This window comes from Octopus bimaculoides, chromosome 5 (assembly GCF_046866305.1).
Source record: "Octopus bimaculoides isolate indiv1 chromosome 5, ASM4686630v1, whole genome shotgun sequence".
Taxonomy (NCBI): domain Eukaryota; kingdom Metazoa; phylum Mollusca; class Cephalopoda; order Octopoda; family Octopodidae; genus Octopus; species Octopus bimaculoides.
This window is the reverse complement of record NC_142932.1, coordinates 16,263,343-16,287,574: the sequence shown is the minus strand read 5'-3', so window position 1 is coordinate 16,287,574 and position 24,232 is coordinate 16,263,343. Positions and strand designations below refer to the sequence as shown.

At 38.2% G+C, this 24,232-nt stretch overlaps 1 protein-coding gene across 3 annotated transcripts in view; it reads left to right on the top strand.

Annotated features, from left to right (window-relative positions):
* Window positions 1-24,232, top strand: part of LOC106876744 (uncharacterized) — a 99,873-nt gene that overhangs the window by 12,043 nt on the left and 63,598 nt on the right. The window contains exon 3 of one of the 3 annotated variants that reach the window (XM_089351998.1): window positions 16,704-17,639. The exons of the other annotated variants lie outside the window; for them this stretch is intronic. Within the exon in view, the coding sequence (XP_089208124.1) occupies window positions 16,704-16,900 (197 nt within the window). The 3' untranslated portion in view covers window positions 16,901-17,639. Of the gene's footprint in view, window positions 1-16,703; window positions 17,640-24,232 lie in introns of those variants that run through there. 3 annotated transcript variants of the gene reach the window in all.

Sequence of the window (24,232 nt, the reverse complement as noted above, 5' to 3'; positions counted from 1 at the left end):
ACAAAAATGAGTAGTAATTGTAATTCAAAGGGCCAGCCTTGTTACATTCCGTGTCATGCTGAATCTCCCTGAGAACTACGTTAAAGGTACACGTGTCTGTGGAGTACTCAGCCACTTGCACATGAATTTTACGAGCAGGCTGTTTCGTTGATCGGATTAACTGGAATTCTCGTCGTCGTAACCGACGGAGTGACAATTTCGTAGGCCCTTAAAGTATATATTTTTCTTATGTAAAAGAGTTATATTTGCTTCAAATTAAGGTACAAGCCCAACAATTTGGGGAGGGTGGTACGTAAGTTTATCGGTACTACTTAAACACAGAGGTCCCGACGCATCTACGTAATTCTAACCCTAAAACTAACCCCAGACCCTAACACTAACCCTAAACCCGAACGAGTGCGCACTGTAAAAACATCGTCACGTCGATGTGTTGGGACCTCTTTGCTAGTTGATTACATCGACCTAAGTACTCAAATGATTCTTATATTATTGACCCTGAAAGGATAAATGCTAAAGCGGGCCGGGACTGAATTTGAACTCAGAACGTAAAGACGGACGAAATGCCTCCAAGCGTTTTATTTTCCTTGTAAAACTTTAATATTCACACCCAAAAGTAGCTTTGTTCCTCTTTGCTACAATACATCTTCGATTCTCTGATTGGTTAATATTACTCGTGAAAAAACGGTTAGCACAGTTCCACGTTATGATTGGTTTTCTTTCTCTTACGTTCTGAGTTCAAATCGCAGCCGTGTCGATGAAGTATATGAAACATGCGTCAAGATATGGTGGGGGTTGTTCATGAGGCAAAAATGGTAATTCTGCATATCAGGGAACCATAAACATATATATAAAATCTTTTGTTTGTTGCTGTCATTAGACTACGGCCATACTGGGGCACAGCCTTGAAGAATTCTAGTCGGACGAATCGATCCCTGTAATTTTTTTAAACTTTGGTACTTATTTTGTCGTTGTTTATCCGAACCGCTAACTTACAGGAAAGTAAACATACCAGCACCGGTTATCAATTGGTGTTGGGAAACACACACAGACATACGCACATAGACACATACATACACACATAGACACACATACATACACACATAGACATACATACATACATATATAGTCACACATACATACACACATAGACACACATACATACACACATAGACACACATACATACACACATAGACACATACATACACACATAGACACACACAGACACACATAGACACACACATAGACACACATACATACACACATAGACACACATACATACACACATAGACACACATACATACACACATAGACACACACATAGACACACATACATACACACATAGACACACATACACACATAGACACACATACACACATAGACACACATACATACACACATAGACACACATACATACACACATAGACACACATACATACACACATAGACACACACATACATACACACATACATACACACATAGACACACATACATACACACACAGACACACATACATACACACAGACACACACAGACACACATACATACACACATACATACACACATACATACACACATACATACACACATACATACACACATACATACACACATACATACACACATACATACACACATAGACACACACATACATACACACATAGACACACACATACATACACACATAGACATACACATACATACACACATAGACACACAGTCACACATACACACACATACTACATACACACATATACATACACAGATATAGATGTGTGTGTGTGTGTGTGTGTGACTACTACATTGAACAATGCGTCCTTTTCTCCTTTTCTTTTAAGACGATAGATCTGCTAGGATTTAGCGAAACAGGTTCAACGACCGCATCCAGGCTCAATCGCCAAGCATTCTGATGCGTTGTGTCTGTGTGTGCGATACAGGTCCCATTTCCGTTCACTGTAGTATTATGTTTTTTCTATCTCATTTTATCTAAACTCCTAATGTTAAAACCATAGAAAAAGCTTTGAAATTCTCAACAAGCTTTTCTCTTCTCTCCAATTAAGATAAAAGTTCTGCGTTTATACTAAATCAAACGCAACTAAATTTTTGTTTCCATTTCTTTGTTTTTGTTGTTGTGGCCCTCCAGATCAATCCTGATCAAGCAGATAGATCTATGATCCAACCGTGACTGTCCTGTTTTGTCTTCTTCATAATGTATTTAGAACATTATCCGACGTTTCCCCTTCAGGTTATCTCTTATTTAAAAAAAAATAGTGTCGTTTGAGGGACATTTGATTGCTATTTCTGTGAGATCGGTCGTGCGATCTATAGTAGAAGATACCCGCCCGAAGTTCTACGCCGAGGAACTGAACCTGGAACCATGTAATTGGAAAGCAAACTGCTTACCACACAGCCGCACCAGCACATATGCATATTCTTAAATGATATTTTGTAGAGAGATAGGATTTCAGGAATGTTGATTACGTAATGTTGAGGTTTCTGGAGCAAAAAAAAACAACAAAACAAAGCAAAAAGAAGTGGGGATGCTTGAGCTAGAGAAATTAGCCATAACAAAGTCGGGGCGATGAAACGAAGAACGATCCGAAATTGTTCCAAAATATTTTTCCTCCAAATTTCATTAACACTATCATAATCTACGGCTTCTGTGAAATTTCCTTGAAAAATAGACATTTTTTTGTTTTTTAGAAAATTACGAGGAAGTAAACACACCAGCATCGGTTGTCAAGCGATGCTGGGGGGACAAACACTCACAAACACACACACACACACACACACACACACACACACACACACACACACACACACATATATATGTATATATATATATATATAAACAATATATGAGTATATGCATATATATGTACATGTATGTATATACGTTCATCTACATGTACATATAGATACATAACTGGGTACATGACGTGGCAAAAGAACAAGGACAAAATGGTAAACAAGGTGCAACAAACAAGCAGGCCACATAGAAACATCCCCTTCATTAGCTGCCACCATTAAGACTCCGGCGTTTCGGCGCTTCTTTCAGTTTCCGTCTACCAAATCCACTCACAAGGCTTTGGTCAGCCCGATGCTATAGTAGAAGACTCTTGCCCAAGGTGCCACGCAGTGGGACTGAACCCGGAATCATGTGGTTGGTAATGCAAACTACTTACCACACATCCACTCCTGCGCCTATAAAATGTTGACAACTGCTATGAGTTGCTATGAGAATGGTAACAAACTAAAAATAAAAGCAAAAGAAACAGTAAATATGTCTATTTGATTTCGATTAATTCCCTGTCCAAGCATCGTGTGGAGATCGAAATGATAGTGGATAGTAAACTTCTAGATCTTGTGTTCAAATCCCAATGTTTGTGTATTGATACATGTGGAGGCGCAATGGCCCAGCGGTTAGGGCAGCGGACTCGTGGTCATAGGATTGCGGTTTCGATTCCCAGACCGGGCGTTGTGAATGTTTATTGAACGAAAGCACCTAAAGCTCCACGAGGCTCCGACAGGGGGTGGTAGCGAACCCTGTGGTACTCTTCCACCACAACTTTCTCTCACTCTTACTTCCTGTTTTTGTTGTGCCTGTAATTCAAAGGGCCAGCCTTGTCACACTTCTGTGTCACGCTGAATATCCCCAGAGAACTACGTTAAGGGTACACGTTGTCTGTGGAGAGCTCAGCCACTTGCACGTTAATTTCACGAACAGGCTGTTCCGTTGATCGGATCAACTGGAACCCTCGACGTCGTAAGCGACGGAGTGCCAACATGGATACATATTGCATGTGTGTGTGTAGCTATGTCCATGTGCCTTTGTTATTGCTTGCGCGTTTAAGTCTGTATTGTGTCTTTATGTTCGTTTTCTGTATATTCGTGATTTACCAGGCGGTTTTATCAGGAGCTCTGTGTTGGAGTCGTTCCTGCTGCATCGCTTTGTTGCTGTTGTCAGTATTATGGTTGTTAAGGTGGCCGGCTGGCAGAATCGATAGCACGCCGGGCGAAATGCTTAGCGGTATTTCGTCTGCCGCTACATTCTGAGTTCAAATTCCGCCGAGGTCGACTTTGCCTTTCATTCTCGCGGGGGTCGTTAAATTAAGTACCAGTTACACACTGGGGTCGATATAATCGACTTACCCCTCCCACAAATTTCCGCCCTTGTGCCTATAGTAGAAAGGATTATCATTATTATTATTATTATTATTATTATTAGCATTATTAAGGCGGCGAGGTTGCAGAAACGTTAGAACGCTGTGTACTGTTTGTTACAAACTGATCAGCGCCATGAAAATGTTACTATGAGCTGTGATTATTTGCTTCTAAATAGAACGTTATCACTGAAAGCCAAAGCACTTGCTCACTCCGATATAGAAACATCAGCCTCTGTGTGTGAGTAATTTTAAAAGTATAATGGTTTTAGCTGTGTACTAATTCCCATACGCCGGACAGTGTTATGGAATTGGTATCGAAGCTATGGAGTAGTTGTGATTTTGCGCTTTTGTAATAGAATGGTATTATCCTTTCTAGCATGAGCACAAGGCCTGAAACTTTATGGGAGGGGCGCAAATTGATTACGTCGAACCCAATGCTCTACTAGCACATATTTTATTGACCCTGAAGGGATGAAAGGCATTGATCACCTCGGCGGAATTTGAACTCATACCATAAAGACAAACGAAATGCCGCTAAACATTTTGTCGGGCGTGCTAACGATTCTGCCAGCTCGCCACCTTATAGAATGGTATTACCGGTTTTAAACTTTGGCACTCCAGTGTTCAATTGGTTCTTATTTCTTCAACTCCAGAACGATGAAAGGCAAGAATCGTCCGTGACGAAATTTGAACTCAGACCATAAAAACGGACGAAATTCCGCGAAGCATTTTGTCCGACGCGCTTACCGATTCTGCCAGCTCGCCGCCTAATACAGCAGTAATATCGATATTACAACATTACACGAGATTTCAAGGGTTTTCGAAGAAGCTCGCTTTGCAACTACGTGTTCTCAGGTTCAGTCCTACTGTGTGGCACCGTGGACAAGTGTCTTCTACCATAACCCGGGACTAAAGTAGACTAATGCTTTGTGTGTGAATTTGGTAGTCATAAACTGTATGGAAGCCCGTCCAGTGTGTGTGTGCTTGAGTTTGTGTTGCTTTACCGCTTTAAAACCAGTGATGGTTTGTTCACATCCCTGCGGCATTGAAGGTCGACAAAAGTGGTAACTAAAGTTCAAAGCTGTGTCCCGCCCTGGCTGCAGTCCAGTGACTGGAGCTAGTAATAGATATAAAATATTTATCAGTCTTGATTATAGATCATATAGACACCTCATCGATTTTCCATCTGTTAGCATCATCCTGTTGCTAGCATCATCTTTTAATCAGCCATAATGTATTTAGAACAACGTTATCTTTTATATATACTTTAAATAGTATGTAGTTTTGAAATGTGTCTGCTATTTCTTGCAGGCTCTGTGACTGACCACATAGTGGTTCTCTTACTTCAGGGGTATTTAGTGAAATGATGTATGCATAATAGGCACTTTAAAAATTGTGAAGGGACAATGTTCTGTTTGAAGCTGTTTAATGATTTTATTTTTACCTTCGTGGCTTAGTGGTTAGGGTACATGGCTCTCGATCTTAAGGTCGCAAGTTCGATTCCTGGCGGCGCGTTATGCCCTTGAGTTTTAAACTTTATTTCACGTTGCTCCAGCTGGCAAATCTGAGTTGTATCTGTATTTCAAAGGGCCAGCCTTGTCACATTCTGTGTCACGCTGGATCTCCTTGAGAACTGCTTTAAGGACACGCGTGTCTGTGGAGTGCTCTACCGCTCTCACATTAATTTCACGAGCAGGCTGTTCCGTTGATTGGATCAACTGGAACTCGCGTCATCGTGACCGACGGAATGCCAGTTTAGTTTTGTAGAATACAAATGTAAAGACACGTGGCCTAGTGGTTATGGTGTTGCCTTGATCGCAAAATCGTGGTTTCGATTCCCAGACTGGCGGGACGTTGTGTTCTTCAGCAAAACGCTTCGTTTCACATCGTTCCAATGCACTTAGTAGTATCAGTAACCCTGCAACGGACTGGCGTCCCGTTCAGAGATACTGTTGTGAGCTTAGTCACGTTGACACCAAACAAGGTAATCCACCCAATGAGCCTCAGGAAACGAGGCCTTAATTTTGTGTGTAGTGTGTGTGGTTAAGGCGTATGGCCCAGTGGTTAGTGCGTTGCACTTATAATTGCAGCATTGTGGTTTCGATTCCCGGACTGACGGAAACACTCCACTTGGCGTTGTTCCAGTTCAGGAGTGATGTCGTGTCTGTGTTTGTCCCCTCCCCCATCACCGATTGACAACTGGTGTTCATGTAACCTAGCGGTTCCGCAAAAATAGCCGACAGAATAACTGGTAGGCTTTAAAAGGGCGCATTTTTACACACGCACGCACGCACGCACGCACATTTAAATATATATGTATCCTTTTATTAATATTTACGTGATTGACTCTCTCTTTCGTTCTTTCGGGGTCAATAGAATAAGTACCAGTTGAGTACTGGGGTCGATTTAATCGAATTCAACTCCTCCCACGAAATTGCTGGCTTTCTGCCAAAATTTGAAGCCAATATTTAGCAGAAGTAAGAGGGTGCCTCAGAGGTCGAAAGTTGTGTGTGTTCGTGTGTGCGTGTGTGTGTATATATACTTTGTCTGCTCATGGCGGGAAGCACGTGTTGGGGGCTTAAATCGAAGCAGGGTGCAGAGACGAAATGGTCGAGTGACACAGATATACTTTCCAAAATAGTACAGAGTTTCGGGAGGGAAAAGAACAAAGAAAATAAAGAAATGCACCGTTGGAACTTCTTACTGAATTGCACCTAAATCATTCCACTGAGGACACACACACACATACTCGCAACGCGCACACACGTACATTGTATCTTCTGCAATCGTATGGATTACGATAAAAGCAAATATTGGGATATGGCAGACGCTAATACTGGTGATGAGCTTTGACATTCCAGAGGTCAAATAGCTCTCACAAGGTCACTTAACAAAATTCTTTGACTTCAGTCTTTTACTTGTTTCGGTCATTAGGCAACGGCCATTCTGGGGCACCGCCATTAAGGATTTTTTAATCGAATGAATCGATTCCAGTACTTTTTTTAAAAGTATGGTACATATTTCACCGGTTTCTTTACCGAACCGCTAAGTTACATATATATACATATATAAATATATATAAATATATATATATATATATATATATATATATATATACACATATATACATACATATATATATGTCTACGTATTTATATATATACACACACACATATATATATATATATATATATATATACATACATATATATCCATATATATATATATACATACATACATATATATCCATATACATATATATATATATATACATACATGTATATATCCATATACATATATATATATATATATACATACATGTATATATTCATATGTATACATATATATATACATCTTTATATATATACACATATATATATATATATATATACATCTTCATATATATACACATATATATATATATACATCTTTATATATATACACATATATATATATATACATCTTTATATATATACACATATATATACATCTTTATATATATACACATATATATATATATACATATATATATACATATATATATACATATATATATATATATATATATATATATACATACACACATACATATATCTGCATATATATGTGCATATGCATATATATATACATATATATATATATATATACATATATACGTTATTATACACATATATATATCCATATATATATATATATATATATACATGCATATGTATATATATATATATATACATGCACACACACATACACACACACTCATATACATATATATATATATATATATATATATATATATATATATATATATATTGGAAGGTTTGGAGGTGATGTACAGAAATTATATTATAGAAAAAAAAAATGTATATATATATATATATATATATATATATATATATATATATATCACAACACACACCAAAGGACGAACTTTTTTTTTAGTTTCCGTATACCAAATCCACTCAGAAGGCTTTGGTCGGCCCGAGATTATAAAAGGAGAAGCTTGTCTAAGGTGCTGTACATTGATCTGAACCCAAGACCACATATGCATATCTTTAGGTAACAAGTTTCTTAACCACACAACTAAACCCCGAGCCTTTTGTGTATTATAATACACTATGAGTAATCATGATTCTGTTATGTATTTACACGAGAGTGTGTCTGTGTCTGTATGTATGTGATTTCTCCAAGTGAGTCTGTAATTGTTTAGATATGTTTTCGTGTGTGTGTGTGTTTGCTCCGCGCGCGCGTATAATTGTTGCTTCGTTATCTTTATTCTATGTATGTGTGTAGGTTTTTTCCTTCGTGATGTGTGTGTGTGTGTGTGTGTGTGTGTTTGTTTGTTTGCGTAATTAATTCTTTGTTATGCTATTGCATGTATGAAAACATCGACAAGCAAAGGATATTCTGGTAAGCTGTATCTCTATGTGCGTGTGTTCGCGCCAGCCTTTATCCCCCGTGTGCGTGTGTTTGCGTGTGCCTACTATTCACATTCAATGCCGTTCTGTCGTTATTAACTGTACCTTATTTATCGTGAATTTCCAATCCCGGTGAGGACAGTCTTTGCTTATCATCACTTCGGTGTTATTAAAATACATTACCAGTCAAATACTAAGGTCGAGGTATCGTCTAACCCCCTCCCCTTAAATTCTTTGATTTGTGCAGAAATCAGAAGGCGGATTGGGAAAATCGTAAGTACGCCGGACAATATGCTTAGCAGCGTTTCGTCAGACTGTACATTCTGAGTTCAAATTTCGCCGAGGTGAACTTTGCCTTTCATTCTTCCTAGATCGATGAAAAAGTACCTGTTGAGCACTGGGGTCGATATAATCAGCTTGCTTTTCCCGCCAAAATGTCAGGCCATGTTCCTGTAGTAGAAAGGATTATTATTATTATCATTATTATTATCATTATTATTATTATTATTATTATTATTATTATTATTACTACTACTACTATTATTATTATTATGATTATTATTATTATTATTATTATGACAGAATCGTTAGCGCACTGGGCGAAATGCTTAGCGATATTTCGCCAGTCGCTACGTTCTGAGTTCAAATTCCGCTGAGGTCGACTTTGCCGTTCATCCTGTTGGGGGTCGATAAATTTAGTACCAGTTGCGTACTGGGATCGATCTAATCAACTGGCCCCCTTCCCCCACAATTTCAGACCTTGTGCCTTTAGTAGAAAGGATTATTATTATTATTATTATTATTATTATTATTATTATTATTATTATCATCATCAGAAGAGTTGGATTGGCAGAATCGTTAAAGAGTCAGGCACATTTGCTTTGCTGTAATTTTTTCCGGCTTCTTACAAACTGAGTTCAAATCATGCTGAGGTCGTAAATTGTAATGTGTGTCAGTATATAATGTGTGCTCCCCCAGCGCACATTAGTATCCAATGTTATCCTAATCTGCAGCATTTGAAAGGTATTTTTCTGAAAGTTATGAGGAAACAAAGCCGACTCGTGTGAATTTTCCGAAACTCCTCTCCCCACGCTCGGAAAATTTATTCACAATAAACTCCGATTAAATCGGAATCGAAATCACCTAAAAAGTATTCGTAGAAAACATTAAAAATATCCACTTTTCCAAAACGTATTAGGAAACAAATTTGATAGGGGTGGAGTACACTTGTGTAGGTATGCCGCATTATTGGTCGAGTCTAGGTTTTTGGATTAATCTGTTCCAAATTCCTAGCAGTAACGTGTAATATTCTTTCCAGTATTAATCTAAATACATTCATAACTCGCAAGATTAGAAAATTGTGTTGTTCTCTATCCAATTTCCTATCTTGAGCAGATTAGAGTTAATTTTTGTGACTTAGTGTAATTGTAAGAGCTCCAGGCAAAATGTTTTGCAATATTTATATCGGATCACTAGGCTTTTAAGTTGAAATTTTTCCATGATTATCCTTGCTTTTTAATACTGCGTCAATGCTGTGGATTGGCTGAAAGTCAGACAGGATCCCCTTATGGGTATGTGTTCCAATTTTGGTGGTAGATTTCATCTATCGTCTTGTCTGACTCCAACATTCGGTCTTCAAGCGCCTTCAAGAAAGAATTCGAGCCAAGAATCCGGTTTGAGGATAACTCCCCCCCTTCCGTCCCCCAGTCTTGGAGGCCCTGAAAATATAAAGGGATTATGAGTACTAGCCTTCTCATCCTGACTAAACGGTAAAATAACTGCTCTGTGTGTGTGTGTGTGTTAGTCTTGTTATGACGTGATGCTTGTAAACAGTCAGCACCGTCATGTGAGCGGTGTTGCTCATTCCCCGCCTAGCCATGGGGAAATATAACCTTGGATGGAAACTAGTGACGGTGGCCGACAGGAAAGGGATGCTGTCGTAGAAATTCTACCTCAACAAATTCTGTATGCCCCCATGCAGGTTTTTTTTTTTTAAGTGGACATTAAAAGGACTACGATGATGATGATGAGTCTGTCCTTTCATTGATATTTTAAGTGACAATGACATAATGTGGCGACCTTAATGGGAGGTTCCTAAATTGATGAAGGTCGACGGGTTCCGAGGGCTCCTTTAACCTTCTTTATTAAACACTGCAGTAGTGACATCTGGCGTGACTTCCTAACTCTTTCTTCCAAAATGTCATCGTAAAACTTTAACATTAAGTTGACTCTTGTTTGAATGCCATGGTTAGTTTCCCCAATCATGATCATTATCACCGTGTTCAACAAATGAAATATAAATTTTAACAAAAGAATTCTTGGTATTTTGCTTCTTATTTCCTGATTACCTCCATTTCTTTCATTTCCTCTAGTGTGTCAACCTCGTGTTGTTCAAGTTGGAAAACTAATTCCTGAAATTTGTCGCTTAAAAGTTGCTCACCTTGGCTATCCAACAACAGATCAACATCATCTGTTTGAATTATTATCAATGCCAATAAATTTAGCCATGACAGAGACTTCTTCTATCACTTCCTAAAACATTTTCTATCTTCACACATTCACTCACTGTTTCGTAGCTGAATTTATGTCATACACCCATTTAGACTGAACTGTAACACTTTACCCCCTAGGTAGATTCAATGTTTGCAATATCCATTAGACCAGCTGTCCCCAACCTTTTTAGCAACACGGACCGGGGGATCACGTACTTAACAAAAAAAAAATGATAAAGTGACATAATATATAGTTTATTACGTATATAAGACGTATATATGTAATATATGATACATAGATAATGCAAATAATAAAAAGAAAAACTTACACTCTGCGATTGTTAATAAAATTGAATTTGGTAGATGGAAAATGAAAGAAGCTCGTCCTGTGTGTGTGTGTGTGTGTGTGTGTCTTTGTCTTTGTCATACACCACCGCTCGACAACCAGTGTTCGTGTGTTTACGCCCCTGTAACTTAGCGGTTCAGCAAAAGGAACCCAATAAAATAAGTATCAGGTTTAAAAAAAAAAAATTAAGTCTTAGGGTCGATTTGTTCTACTAAAAATTCCTCAAGGTGGTGCCCCAGCATGGCCGTAGTCCAATGACTGAAACAAATAAAAGATATAATCTTTAATACAGTTAGTTGAAGACTCTACATTCTACGCTTCAGACTAAAAGCAATTCAATGCAACGAATCAAATTCCTCTCGTTTTTCGAACAATTTAAACACAGTATGAAATTATCAATCTTAGTAGACTCGGAAGGCCTGCAAGAACTATCGGCTCTACGCCTTCTTCCAAACTCATCAAGTAAATTAATATTTAATCTATATTTCTGATCTATGTTGTGTTGCGCATGTGCATTATTGACCCGCACTCGGACGCTTATAAACGTTTCCATGCGATGATGTTATTTGTGCCTCACTATATACCCTTCTTACATTTACAGAGAAGGGTGTATTGTATAAGGTACTATAGACTTTTCTAAAGCGCAACATAGCCGAGTCAGTCAGACAGATTAGACACTAGTACTTGACTGGCACTTTATCTATCTCCGGCAATATTTATTCCGGCATATTTTGTGCTCACAACACAGAGTCGGAACAAATTACCAAAAATACTTCAATCTAACTCTGTAAAGAATCGATCATCTTGCTGCTTTGCACGAATCACACATACAAAGCCCGCCACATACACGTTACGCAAGCACACACATCAACTCTATCAGAGAGACATACTAATATTTATATTCACACGCATAAGATATAACTAACATGCACACCCATCACGAACACTCTTAGCCTTGAATGTCAAACATACTGCTCGCGGCCATACGTCGTCTATCCTCCAGCTGAGTTTTATAAATGAAAAATAATAATTATTTTTCAATTCTAAAATATTCTGTAATATAATACATATTGCTGTCATGAAATCAGAGTTGGAGCGTGACTGATTTTTAAAAAATCAATGCACATTAAGGACTCATTTGCTTGAATGATGTGACCTATTTCTCCTTCACTTTGTCTTTACAGAGAATTTTTTTTCTTTTATTTCTTTTTCATTAATTTTTTTCTTTTTAATATTTATGCTCGTGTTCATCTGAATAGATTCTAGTGGTATAAATGACATTGAAAGGTTTTCCAAATGAAAGGTGTGAGCTAAGCATTACTTTTCCACTACCCCCCCCCCCCCCCGGCCAAAAAAAACCCCTGCATGCATTCATTTGCACAGCACAATTCCAAACTCTGTTTTCACTCTAAGGACTCTTACTTGATAAGACTATGTATAAATATGGGGGTGAGGAGATAATTTTTTTTTCCATACGTCTTTGCGTACAAACTTTTCAAACACCTCACATTCTTTCGTTTTTATACAAAATCTTGATTTATGTCTGTTTGTCTCTTCTCGACACTCGCGGTATCTGCAGCATTCTATGTAGTTGAAAGAATAACAAATAAGCGACACTGAACTAAATAAATTTCTTTTATTAATTCAATAGTTATCATTAAAATTTGATTTATCGATCGTCTGAACTCTGCTGAAACAAAAATAGTGACGTCATCAACCTTGTTTTAGTATCATCAGTCTATGAACTTGTAGAAGAATTATTTACTGAAATTCACTTGAATGAACTAAGCCTTTCTCTGTATATTTACCTTCTGTCAGCTTGAAAGAGAGCACTCTGGAAATCGATATGTCTTGTCCTTTAACTTTCGAAGCACCCCAAGCTCTGCAAGAGTATCAGACCAATTTCGATTACATGTCAATATAAAGAATACATTTGGTTTCCCAAAACGATGAACGATTGTCATCAAGTCCTGAAAAAATATTTTGCAGAACCTACAATCCGCAATGCAGGAAGTTAAAAGCACAACATGTGTGCCAATAAGGCCATTTGGTGTGTACGCACGCCTAGTTAATTGAGCCTTGGTAATAAATACTATATTCGGATCTTTTTTAAAACGGGGGCCACATTTTTCATTAATGTTTTACGTAGTGTTTTTGGTACCGAAAGACTTTCAAACTTCGTATACTTATCTATTTTGTGTTATAGAACAGAAAAATATTTTTGTATTCGAATTTATTTCATGTAAAAAATTTTCTTATTTCGATAATTTCAACCAATCACTGACAAGTATTCAGTTGTTTACATTTACTCCTTTGGCTGATTAAGCCATAGCTTCGTTTTATTTGCTTTTTTCATTTTAAATTTGCTTTTTTCATTTTCTTTTTTTTTCTTCGTTTTATTTGCTTTTTTCTTTTTAAATTTGCTGTTTTACCCTAACCCTAACCGTATCACCGATAGAATTGTTTCAGAATCGTTTGTTTATGTAGTCGGCACTTAATGTATATCGGCTGAATGGACGTCAGTGATTGGTTGAAATTACAGAAATACGACAACTTTAACATGAAATAACTTAGGGATTTCTTTTTTTTAAAGAAGACTAAGAGAAAAAGATGTTTTATATGACACATTCTACCAGTGTTCCAAGTTTCAAAGTGTTTCGTTAATGAAAAATGTGGCCCCCGTTTTAAAAAAGATCCCTATATTCTTGTTTCCATGATTCCTTCGAATATTTTGGAGTCACTCTTCAGCTTTACCTACCCACAATGTATTCATCATCATCATCATCGTCATCATTTAACATCTGTTTTCCACGCTGGCATGAACTAGACGGTTTAACCGGAGCTGGTAAGTCGGAAAGCCACACCGGGTTCCATCGCCTGTTTTGACTTGGTTTCTACGACTTGATGCTCTTCCTGGCGCCAACCACACAACAGTGTACCGGATGTTTTTTACGTGTCACCGACACGGGTGCCCTTTAAGTGTCAGGTGCCTTGTGATAAACTTCTTCACAGCAGGAACATTTCAAAATCGTTTATTTGACGCACCATTCTGTATGCATAAAATATTCATTTCTCAGATTTCCTTATCGGAAGTCATATCTACAAAGCTATGTGTGACGCGCATGTCGTTTTTGGTGTTGCTACTGTTCCATTCTATATAGTGTTACTATGTGGAGGCGCAATGGCCCAGTGGTTAAGGCAGCGGACTCGCGGTCATAGGATCGCGGTTTCGATTCCCAGACCGGGCGTTGTGAGTGTTTATTGAGCGAAAACATCTAAAGTTCCACGAGGCTCCGGCAGGGGATGGTGGTGAACCCTGCTATACTTTTTCACCACAATTTTCTCTCACTCTTCTTCCTGTTTCTGTTGTGCCTGTAATTCAAAGGGTCAGCCTTGTCACAGTGTCACGCTGAATATCCCCGAGAACTACGTTAGGGGTACACGTGTCTGTGGAGTGCTCAGCCACTTGCACGTTAACTTCACGAGCAGGCTGTTCCGTTGATCGGATCAACTGGAACCCTCGACGTCGTAAGCGACGGAGTGCCGACATATAGTGTTGCTATAAATTCTATCATCATCAGCGGGAAAAAATTTGTTCTTCATTTAAAGTGCATATGTCTTAGTTCAAAATATTATTGTTGATATTTGCCTTGGTGTAGTTTTCAGGGAATTGTCTTTGAAAGTGGCGTTGCCTCTAGCTCGCGTCGACATTTAGTGGCAAACAAGAAAGCAAAATCTAAAAGGTTGATGCGAAATGACACAGAAACATGCATGCGATTTTATTAACTTTCTGAGAAAAAAATATGACCCAAATACGGAGTGATGCATAGACAGATGTTAAGGGGCCAGAAAAGAAGACGACAATAGTAACGGTTTCTGGCTTAGGCACAAAACCAACAGATTTGGAGGAGGGGTTAGTCAATATCTTCAACCTCACAACTTGATTGATATCTTATTTCATAGACCCAGAAAAGCAAATTTGGCCTCGGCTGGATTTGAACTCGAAGCGTAAAGATTCCGAAAAAATATCGCAAGGTACTTTTGTATGACGTTTGTACGAATCCAAAAGTCCTCCACAACAACATCAATAATAATAGTAAAGGCACAAGGTCTTGCAGGAGGGGGAAGTCGATTGCACCGACTCCAGCGCTCAACTGGTACTTAATTTACCGACCCCAAAGAGATGAGAAGCAAAGTCGACCTATGTGAAGTTTGAATTCAGAACATAAAGACAGACGAAATGCTTAATCATAATGTTGATGATAATCCTTCTTCATATGCCACAAGGACCCAAACAACATAAAACGTATACAGAAAGGATATAAAACACTTAGGAATATAAACATACGTATTATAGAGCTGATGGGACAAGAACGTGAGGCAGTAAAGTAACTGGTTAAATATTTAGTACAGTAAACAAACATGAGCAATCTATCAAAAGTATTAGAAACCACAACCTAGTTAAGCTCACAGCCCATCACAACTCCGAAACATTCTCCTCCAACTATAACTTAGGTCTTTCGATTTTAGATGTGGGCATCATCATCGTCATCGTTTAACGTCCGCCTTCTATGCTAGCATGAGTGGGACAAATGTAATCGACAAGGATGAGATTCGAACTCCCGCGAGGAGACCCCAATGGATTAGCAGTCCATCGCCTTACTCGTCTTTTTTCCGAAGTTCCTAGACACTCTCTCATGATCTAGAAAGCGTTTCAGGATCACTGTGGGAACGTCTATCGTTTTTGGATTATCGATATTCGTTCTCTATTTCTTCTTATATAATAACATAGTGTCTACAACTTGTTTTCTTCCTTAACAATTCCTAGATTTTCTTTCTGATCATCATAAAGTTTAGGATGGTTATTTCTTCATGAGGAATTGCCACCTTCTTATAAGCTTACTGGCTTTGTGCCCCTCTTTTATACTTCCTTGTTCTCATTTCTCCAGTCCCTGTCTCCCACCATATCGTCCAGCGGAAGATAGGGACTGATGATAACGATGGGTTAGTATTGTTCTTTATACCCTCAGACTTGTCTTGCTCTGGAGGACCCCTCTTGACTTCTTAGTCGTCATTGGCCTTTGATAATAGCAGTAAAAGGGTCGAAGCCAGCAAACTTGCATTTACAGACTTACTGGTTTTGTTTTCTTGTGACAGTGCTTTTTAAAAAGCTGTTATAGGCTTCTGTTCTGGCAGCTGCAGTTGTTGGTATTATTGTCCGTGATACTGTTCATCGAATTCCCTTTTTCTTTTTTGTTTTCTTTTTTGTTTTCTTTTTCCTCAGGTGATTTATACTGCCACACGTGTGAGCAACTATGTCTTCTGCTCTGTGCCAAGAGCCTGAACTTCAGCCTTTGGGATGGAGCAAAGCTCCGAGAAACATTTTTTTTCGGGTTGTCATTACTATCTGGATGTCCATACAGACCTAACTCAACCATGCTTTTGCCATTCACCACCAAATTCATCATAATTCTGTATTGATTAGAAAATGTGATGCCATGCCAAGTGCCGACGTCCGTCCGAATATCTTTGGCCATAATTTTAGGGTTCCTAAAAAGAAATACAGTGACATAAACCTATTGACAGACATGTAGCATACCATCTCTGCATATGTCACTGTCTCGACTATGAAGTATCAGGAAAATACGCTTCTATATGCCATTCTTCGTTTGAGGAAACACCAAAGTATCGACTTAGGATTCTCCTAACCCTTTTTTCGAGAACATGAAGCTATGCCAATTCTTTATTAATAATAATAATAATAATCCTTTGTACTATAGGCCTGAAATTTGGGGGAGGGGGACAGTCGATTACATCGACCCCCAGTACTCAGCTGGTACTTGATTTATCGACCCCAAAAGGATGAAAGGCAAAGTCGACTTCGGCGGAATTTGAACTCAACGTAGCGACAGAGGAAATTCCACTTACCATTTCTCCCGGCGTTCTAACGACTCTGCCAGTTCGCCGCCGCCGCATTTAATAATAAATTATTATTATTATTATTTCTACTGGAAGCACAAGGCCTCAAATTTGGGGGAAGGGATTAAGTCGATTACATCGATCTCAGTACTCAATTGGTACTTATTATCAACTCCGGTTGAATGAAAGACAAAGTCGACCTCGGCCGAATTTGAACTCAGAACGTAGCATAAGGCGAAAAATACCGCTAAGCATTTCGTCCAGCGCGCTAACGATTCTGCCAGCTCGCTGCCGTAATAACATGGGAAATAAAGGGGGGGGGAGAAGGAACAGAAGATATATAAGGAAGGCGGCGAGAGAGTGAAAGACAAATAAGGAGACAAATAAAAAGAATAGAAAGAAAAGGAAGAGGAATAAAAGGAAGAATAGGGAAAGAGACGAAAGGAAGAAGACGTGACGGAAGAAGAATAAGATGTGCCTGATGTAGTTGTTGCTGTAGAAATGGAAGATTCGGGAGAGAACCGATCCAAATTCCTTGTTGTAGTAATTATGTCTTTCAGTTTTGAGATAATATCCTACCGGAATTAATAAGAAGATATAAAGAAAAAATTTTAAAAATACCAATAATATATTTGTGGTCAATTGAGACGACCAGTACTCATCCAAATCAACTAGAGAATAATTTCTGAGTGCGTGTGCCGAATACGAAAAACAAGAAAAGAAACCAAAAAAAAAACAGGCAAAATTATTATTATTATTTCATTATAATATTTCAACAAATACTAAAATTTGTAATAAATTAAATTACCTCTAAAGTTGCACTGAATATAATTCTAACGCTATTTGATGCCAGAATAATTAACGTGTAATTAAATCTTACAATTAGTGAAATCACAATCGCTTGTCTGTAGAACTGACCGAAAACCAAGGCCGCTATTGTCTTCTTTCAAATTTTAAAGAGATAGCATGAGCTAATTTTTCTTTTTCTTTTTCTCGTTGTGTGAATGTATTGTGTGTGTGCGTGTATAACAATACGTATGTATGTGTGTGTGTGTGTGTGTATATGTATATATATATATATATATATAATAAGAATCCTTGGAAGTGTATATTGAAATATATGCATAATGATAGACTCTGATTAATTTTTCTGTCATAATTATTAGTATATATATATATATATATATGTATATGTTTGCACACACACATAACTAATATGTTGACGTATGCGTGTGTACTCATGTACACAGACATAAGCACCCTAATACACACACACATGCATATATATATATATATATCCAGAGAGCAATGTGTGTGTACATGTATCCACAACTATACACACACACACACTGGTACGCAGATATGTATTTGTATTCATATGCTTATAGATATGTATATATGTGTGTGTGTGTGTGTGTGTACACTTATATAGACATCTGTATATGAATACTTGTGTCTGTAGATACGTATATGTGTGTGTATTTGTATATTTGTGTGTGCATGATTGCATGCGTCAGTCTGACTGTACGCACATACACACACTCGGACATATTTCCTCTTCCTCCTCCTCTGGACTAGCTGGTCTCCATACCCACCACGTGCTACCACACCTACCCAGTTCATCAGACGCTTCACAACTCAACTCATCTACAGCATGTCTCCCGCCCTCCCCCCCCCCCAACCCAGGCGTAGTCTGTAAAATATGACTTGCACTGCATCCCTCACGCTCCACATATGCAGATTGAAAATGGGCGTTCTTGATACGAACAGGCGTTCCCATGATGCTGAGATGGGTCACTCGAAGATGTTTTGAAGTTTGACCATAACGTCTTTTGCATTTAATCAAAATGGCTCGGATATCGCTCTTACATATGAATGAATGTTTAACTGTGTCGAGCGAATGAGAAATCTGTGCTCAAAATGTATATTGTAAAGTATTATAGAGTATATGTGGAGGCGCAATGGCCCAGTGGTTAGGACAGCGGACCCGCGGTCGGAGGATCGCGGTTTCGATTCCCAGACCGGTCGTTGTGAGTGTTTATTGAGCGAAAACACCTAAAGTTCCACGAGGCTCCGGCAGAGGAAGGTGGCGAACCCTGCTGTACTCTTTCACCACTCTTTCTTCCTGTTTCTGTTGTACCTGTATTTCATAGGGCCAACCTTGTCACACTGTGTCACGCTGAATCTCCCCGAGAACTACGTTAAAGGTACACATATCTGTGGAGTGCTCAGCCACTTGCACGTTAATTTCACGAGCAGGCTGTTCCGTTGATCGGATAAACTGGAACTCTTGTCATCGTAACCGACGAAGTGCCGCGAGAGAGTATATGATTTATCGAAGCAATGTATATTTCACGACTTTAGTCTCATGCCTCTGCATGTCCACGCCAATGGATCGCAATCGTGTGTTGTGCCTTTCATCCTTTCGAGGTCGATAAGTTAAGTACCAGTTGCGTACTGGATCGATCTAATCCACTGGCCCCTTCCCCCAAAATTTCGGGCCTTGTACCTAGAGTAGAAAAGAAAAGATTCAGAGCGTCGGGCTCACAATCATGAGATAGTGAGTTTGACTCGTGGACTGGTCTGTATGTTGTGTTCTTGAGCAAGACACTTTATTTCACGTTTATCTAGTTTGCTCAGTTGTAGAAATGAGCTGCGACATCACTGGTGCTAAGCTGTATCGACCTTTGTCTTTTCGCTGGATAACATTAGTGGCGTGGAGACGGCAGGCCGCTATGAATGGGCGACTGCTGGTCTTCCATATAAAAATTGCCTGGAGTTGTGCCTCGGAAGGTAACTTACTCGCTAGGTGCAATCCGGTGGACATTCGTGACCGAAGGGGGTCATTACCCTTTTATATATATCTATCTATATATATATATATATATATATATATATATATATATAAAAGGGGGTCATTACCCTTATATATATATATATATATATATATATATATATATATATGTGTGTATATATATATGTGTATATATATATTGTATGTATGTTTGTATTTATGTATGTGTACGTATGGACGTTTATATATGTATATATTACGTATGTATGTGTATATATATATATGTGTGTGTGTACGTGCATGTATGTTTATATGTATGTACATATATAAATGTATGTATATGTATGTATATGTGTACGTATATGTGTGTATGTGTACGAGTATATGTATGCATATATGTGCGCGGATGTATGTATGCGTATATGTGTACGTATATATATATATATATATATATATATATATATATATATATATATGTATGTATAAATACATGTACGAGCGTTTGTATGCGTATATATTGAATGTATGTTTAAAATCATGCGATGCCAAGACAAGGAGACACATACATATAAAATGCGATGAGTATATAGAGATAAATTATCCAGGCAGGTACCATAAGAGCTCTCAGGTATAATTCAGGCTCTGGCTAACCGCATCAGGTAGTAACCAAGATCGTTTAGAGTGAGCAATCTCACTGTAATTCTTCCGATGGTTAAATCCGAGTTCTGTTCACTGGTTTATGAACATTTTCGGGAGTGTAACCCCAAAACAAAATGGACGCTGATAATTATGCAGCATGTACATAAATGTATTTTCAAATGCGTAAAATATTAAATATTTTTACTGTTACATTACCGTAGAAATGGAAAAACAGTTAAGATAATTGAGAATAAATAAATTCTGGATGAATAACAACAGCTTAGAGAAAATAAAGAACTGCAGACAAAAACAACTTCCATGTTCATTAGCTTATTTGTCACTCTTCCGAAGTATAAAAAAAAATGGTCCCAACAGAAATTCTAGCAAAGCAATTCGAATTAACATTATTTTTGTTTTGTTTTTCTCTTCACCACATAAATTATATCCATTTAGCTTTTAATTGCTCTCTTATTAAGTATGAAAACACTAATGAAATCTATAGGATGGAGCGTCAGCCATAGGATTAATTTTACGAAATGCATAAATTAACGCCGGATTATAGAAAACAGTATTCTATATTATAAATAGGAGATAAAACTATTGGTTAACATGCAGTTTGCTGTATTAAAAAAGTGAAAGTACATTATCCTATAAATAACAGAAGTGTATTGCAGTAGAAACTGGAATTGACGACAGTGATATTGCGTAATTTCATCTTTTATTCTTTACTTGTTCCAGTCGTTAGACTTCGACCATGCTGGGGCACCACCTTCAAGAAATTTTAATCGAATGAATCAACCCCAGTGCTAATTTTTCTTTAAGCCTGGTATTTATTTTATCGGACACTTTGACCGAACCGCTAAGTTATGGGAACGCAAACATACCAACATTGGTTGTCAAGCGCTGGTGGGGGTGGATACACACACACACACATATATATATCCACACATAGACACACACGATGGGCTTCTTTCAGTTTCCGTCTACCAAATCCACTCACAAGGCTTTGGTCGGCCCGAGCTTATAGTAGAAGACACTTGCCCCAAAGGTACCACGTAATGGGACTGAACACGGAACCATGTGTTTCTGAAGCAAGCTTCTTACAGCACAACCACGCCTGCGCCTATGTAAACAATTCGACATAACCAATGTATAGAACGCATATATATATATGTGTGTATGTGTGTGTGTAATGTTGTGTCTGGGGACCATCATACTGCCTTAATATCTAACACTCACCGGTTTAATTTTCACTCATTTATTACTTATATTTTTCCTTTCCAAAATTTTCGTTGCTTTTACAACCTTGTCAATGGATGTTGACTCTCACATAAAGAATTTTGCAAACCAGATACAAAAACGAAGTATATATTTAATATAACACGAAAACCATTCATATCTTTTATATTAGATGAAAACACTTATTTCTCAGAGGTGTTCGTTGTTGGGTTTTGTACATTGGAACCGTGTATGTCACCTGCTGCTTCTGAAATATATACTATACACGTTGGTGCCTGTGGACGTTGAATAACGAGGGAGTTCTTTATGTTCTTTTCATCACATTTTGTGATGTTTCTGTCGTTATTTCCAATTTCTATCTCATTTTAATTTCTACATTTTTAGACTATTTACTTTCGGGGTTTTTTTTTACAACCGTAAACTGCACGTTAACCGAATTATGTGAGTAACATTAAGCTGTTACACACGCACACCCTATGCATAACTCTGTCAACCACATAGACACACAGACCTATGCATAACTCTGCCTACCAAACACACACATACACACACACACACACACACACACTTTTTCTAAGGATGTGAGATGTGTCATAATCAATTCAAACAACCATGTAACGAAAGACAAACTGAGACCCAGCGGCATTTGAACTCAGAAAGTTAGGGTGCGAAAAAGAAATAATTTAAGGCATTTTCTTCGATATTCTATCAATCAGTCAAATCTTTCATTATATTATGAAGCAAAAGTAATAATACTCTACATTGATTCCTTTTAGTAAGTTCTCTGACCCCCAACAAAGGGGCCATCAATATGCCGTGATTGGTTGAATTCCATCTTCCTACTGGAATTGATTTTCCAGATTTCTGAAGGTTCCCTACGAAGAGAAATGAATCAGAAGATAGTGTGGGGTGTCCTTAACTTTTGAAAATGCCTCATTACGCCATTTTGTGACACGTGTTCAGTCACGTGTGTCAAATGAATTTGAATTAATGTCGTTTACTGGCGAGAACAAATTAAGCCTATTGACAGCTGAAATGATGAGGTTAAGCTGCATACGCACAGGCGCGCTTACATACACACACACACACACACACACATACACACACGTACGCACACACAAACACACACGTACGCACACGCGCATACATGTGCATTCGGTCATACTCAAACACGTGCATGTATATTTGTGTGTCAGTGACTGTCTGATTACCTAGCTAGCGAGCTGTCTATCTATCTATCTATTTCTATCCAGCTACTTTTTTGTCTAGCTATGAAGCTCTTTTTGCCTATGTATCTGTGTGGCTATCAGTTTGTGAGCCTATTTATCTCTATCTGTCTCTTGTGCAACTACTTGTTTCTGTATTTCTGTCCAGGCGCGTGTATGTGTGTGTGTGTGTGCCGTTATATCTATCTATCTATCTATCTATCTATCTATCGTCTGCCTATCGATCTAGCTATTTGTCAGTCTGCCTATCTAAGTCTTCTGTCTGTCTCATTCTCTCTCTCTTTCTCTCTCTCTCTTTCTCTCTCTCTCTCTCTCTCTCTCTCTCTCTCTCTCTCTCAATATATATATATATATATTTCTGTCCAGGCGCGTGTGTATGTGTGTGTGTGTGTGCCGTTATATCTATATATCTATCTATCTATTTATCTATCGTCTGCCTATCGATTTAGGTATTTGTCAGTCTGCCTATCTAAGTCATCTGTATGACAATTTCTCTTTCTCTCACATATATGTGTGGGTGCGGGTCTTTCTCTCTCTTTCTCTCTTTCTCTCTCTCTCTCTCTCTCTCTCTCTCTCTCTCTCTCTCTCTCTCTCTCTCTCTCTCTCTCTCTCTCTCTCTCTCTCTCTCTCTCTCTCTCTCTCTCTCTCTCTCTCTCTCTCGGTTTTGTCTAACTGTGTCTATTTATTTCTAGCCGTCCTATGTATGTCTTTGAATTCATCTCAGTATATCAGTCTATCTTTTTTTCTATTCTCATTAATACTTTTCCCGTCCAATTATCTTCGATAATAAATTACTCAGAGAACGGATGTCTATCAAACCCCACCCTTCTCCAGTCATTACGTCTGCTGTTAGTTAACAACATCGTCGTGGCTCTCCGTCGCTGTCAAGGATGATTCTGGCCTTTGCTCTCCTCTTAATGACAACAACTTCTCTCCCCCAATACTCTCGGACAACTTTAAGAATAAAAACAAGTAATTCCGTTCTGAACAAATCGG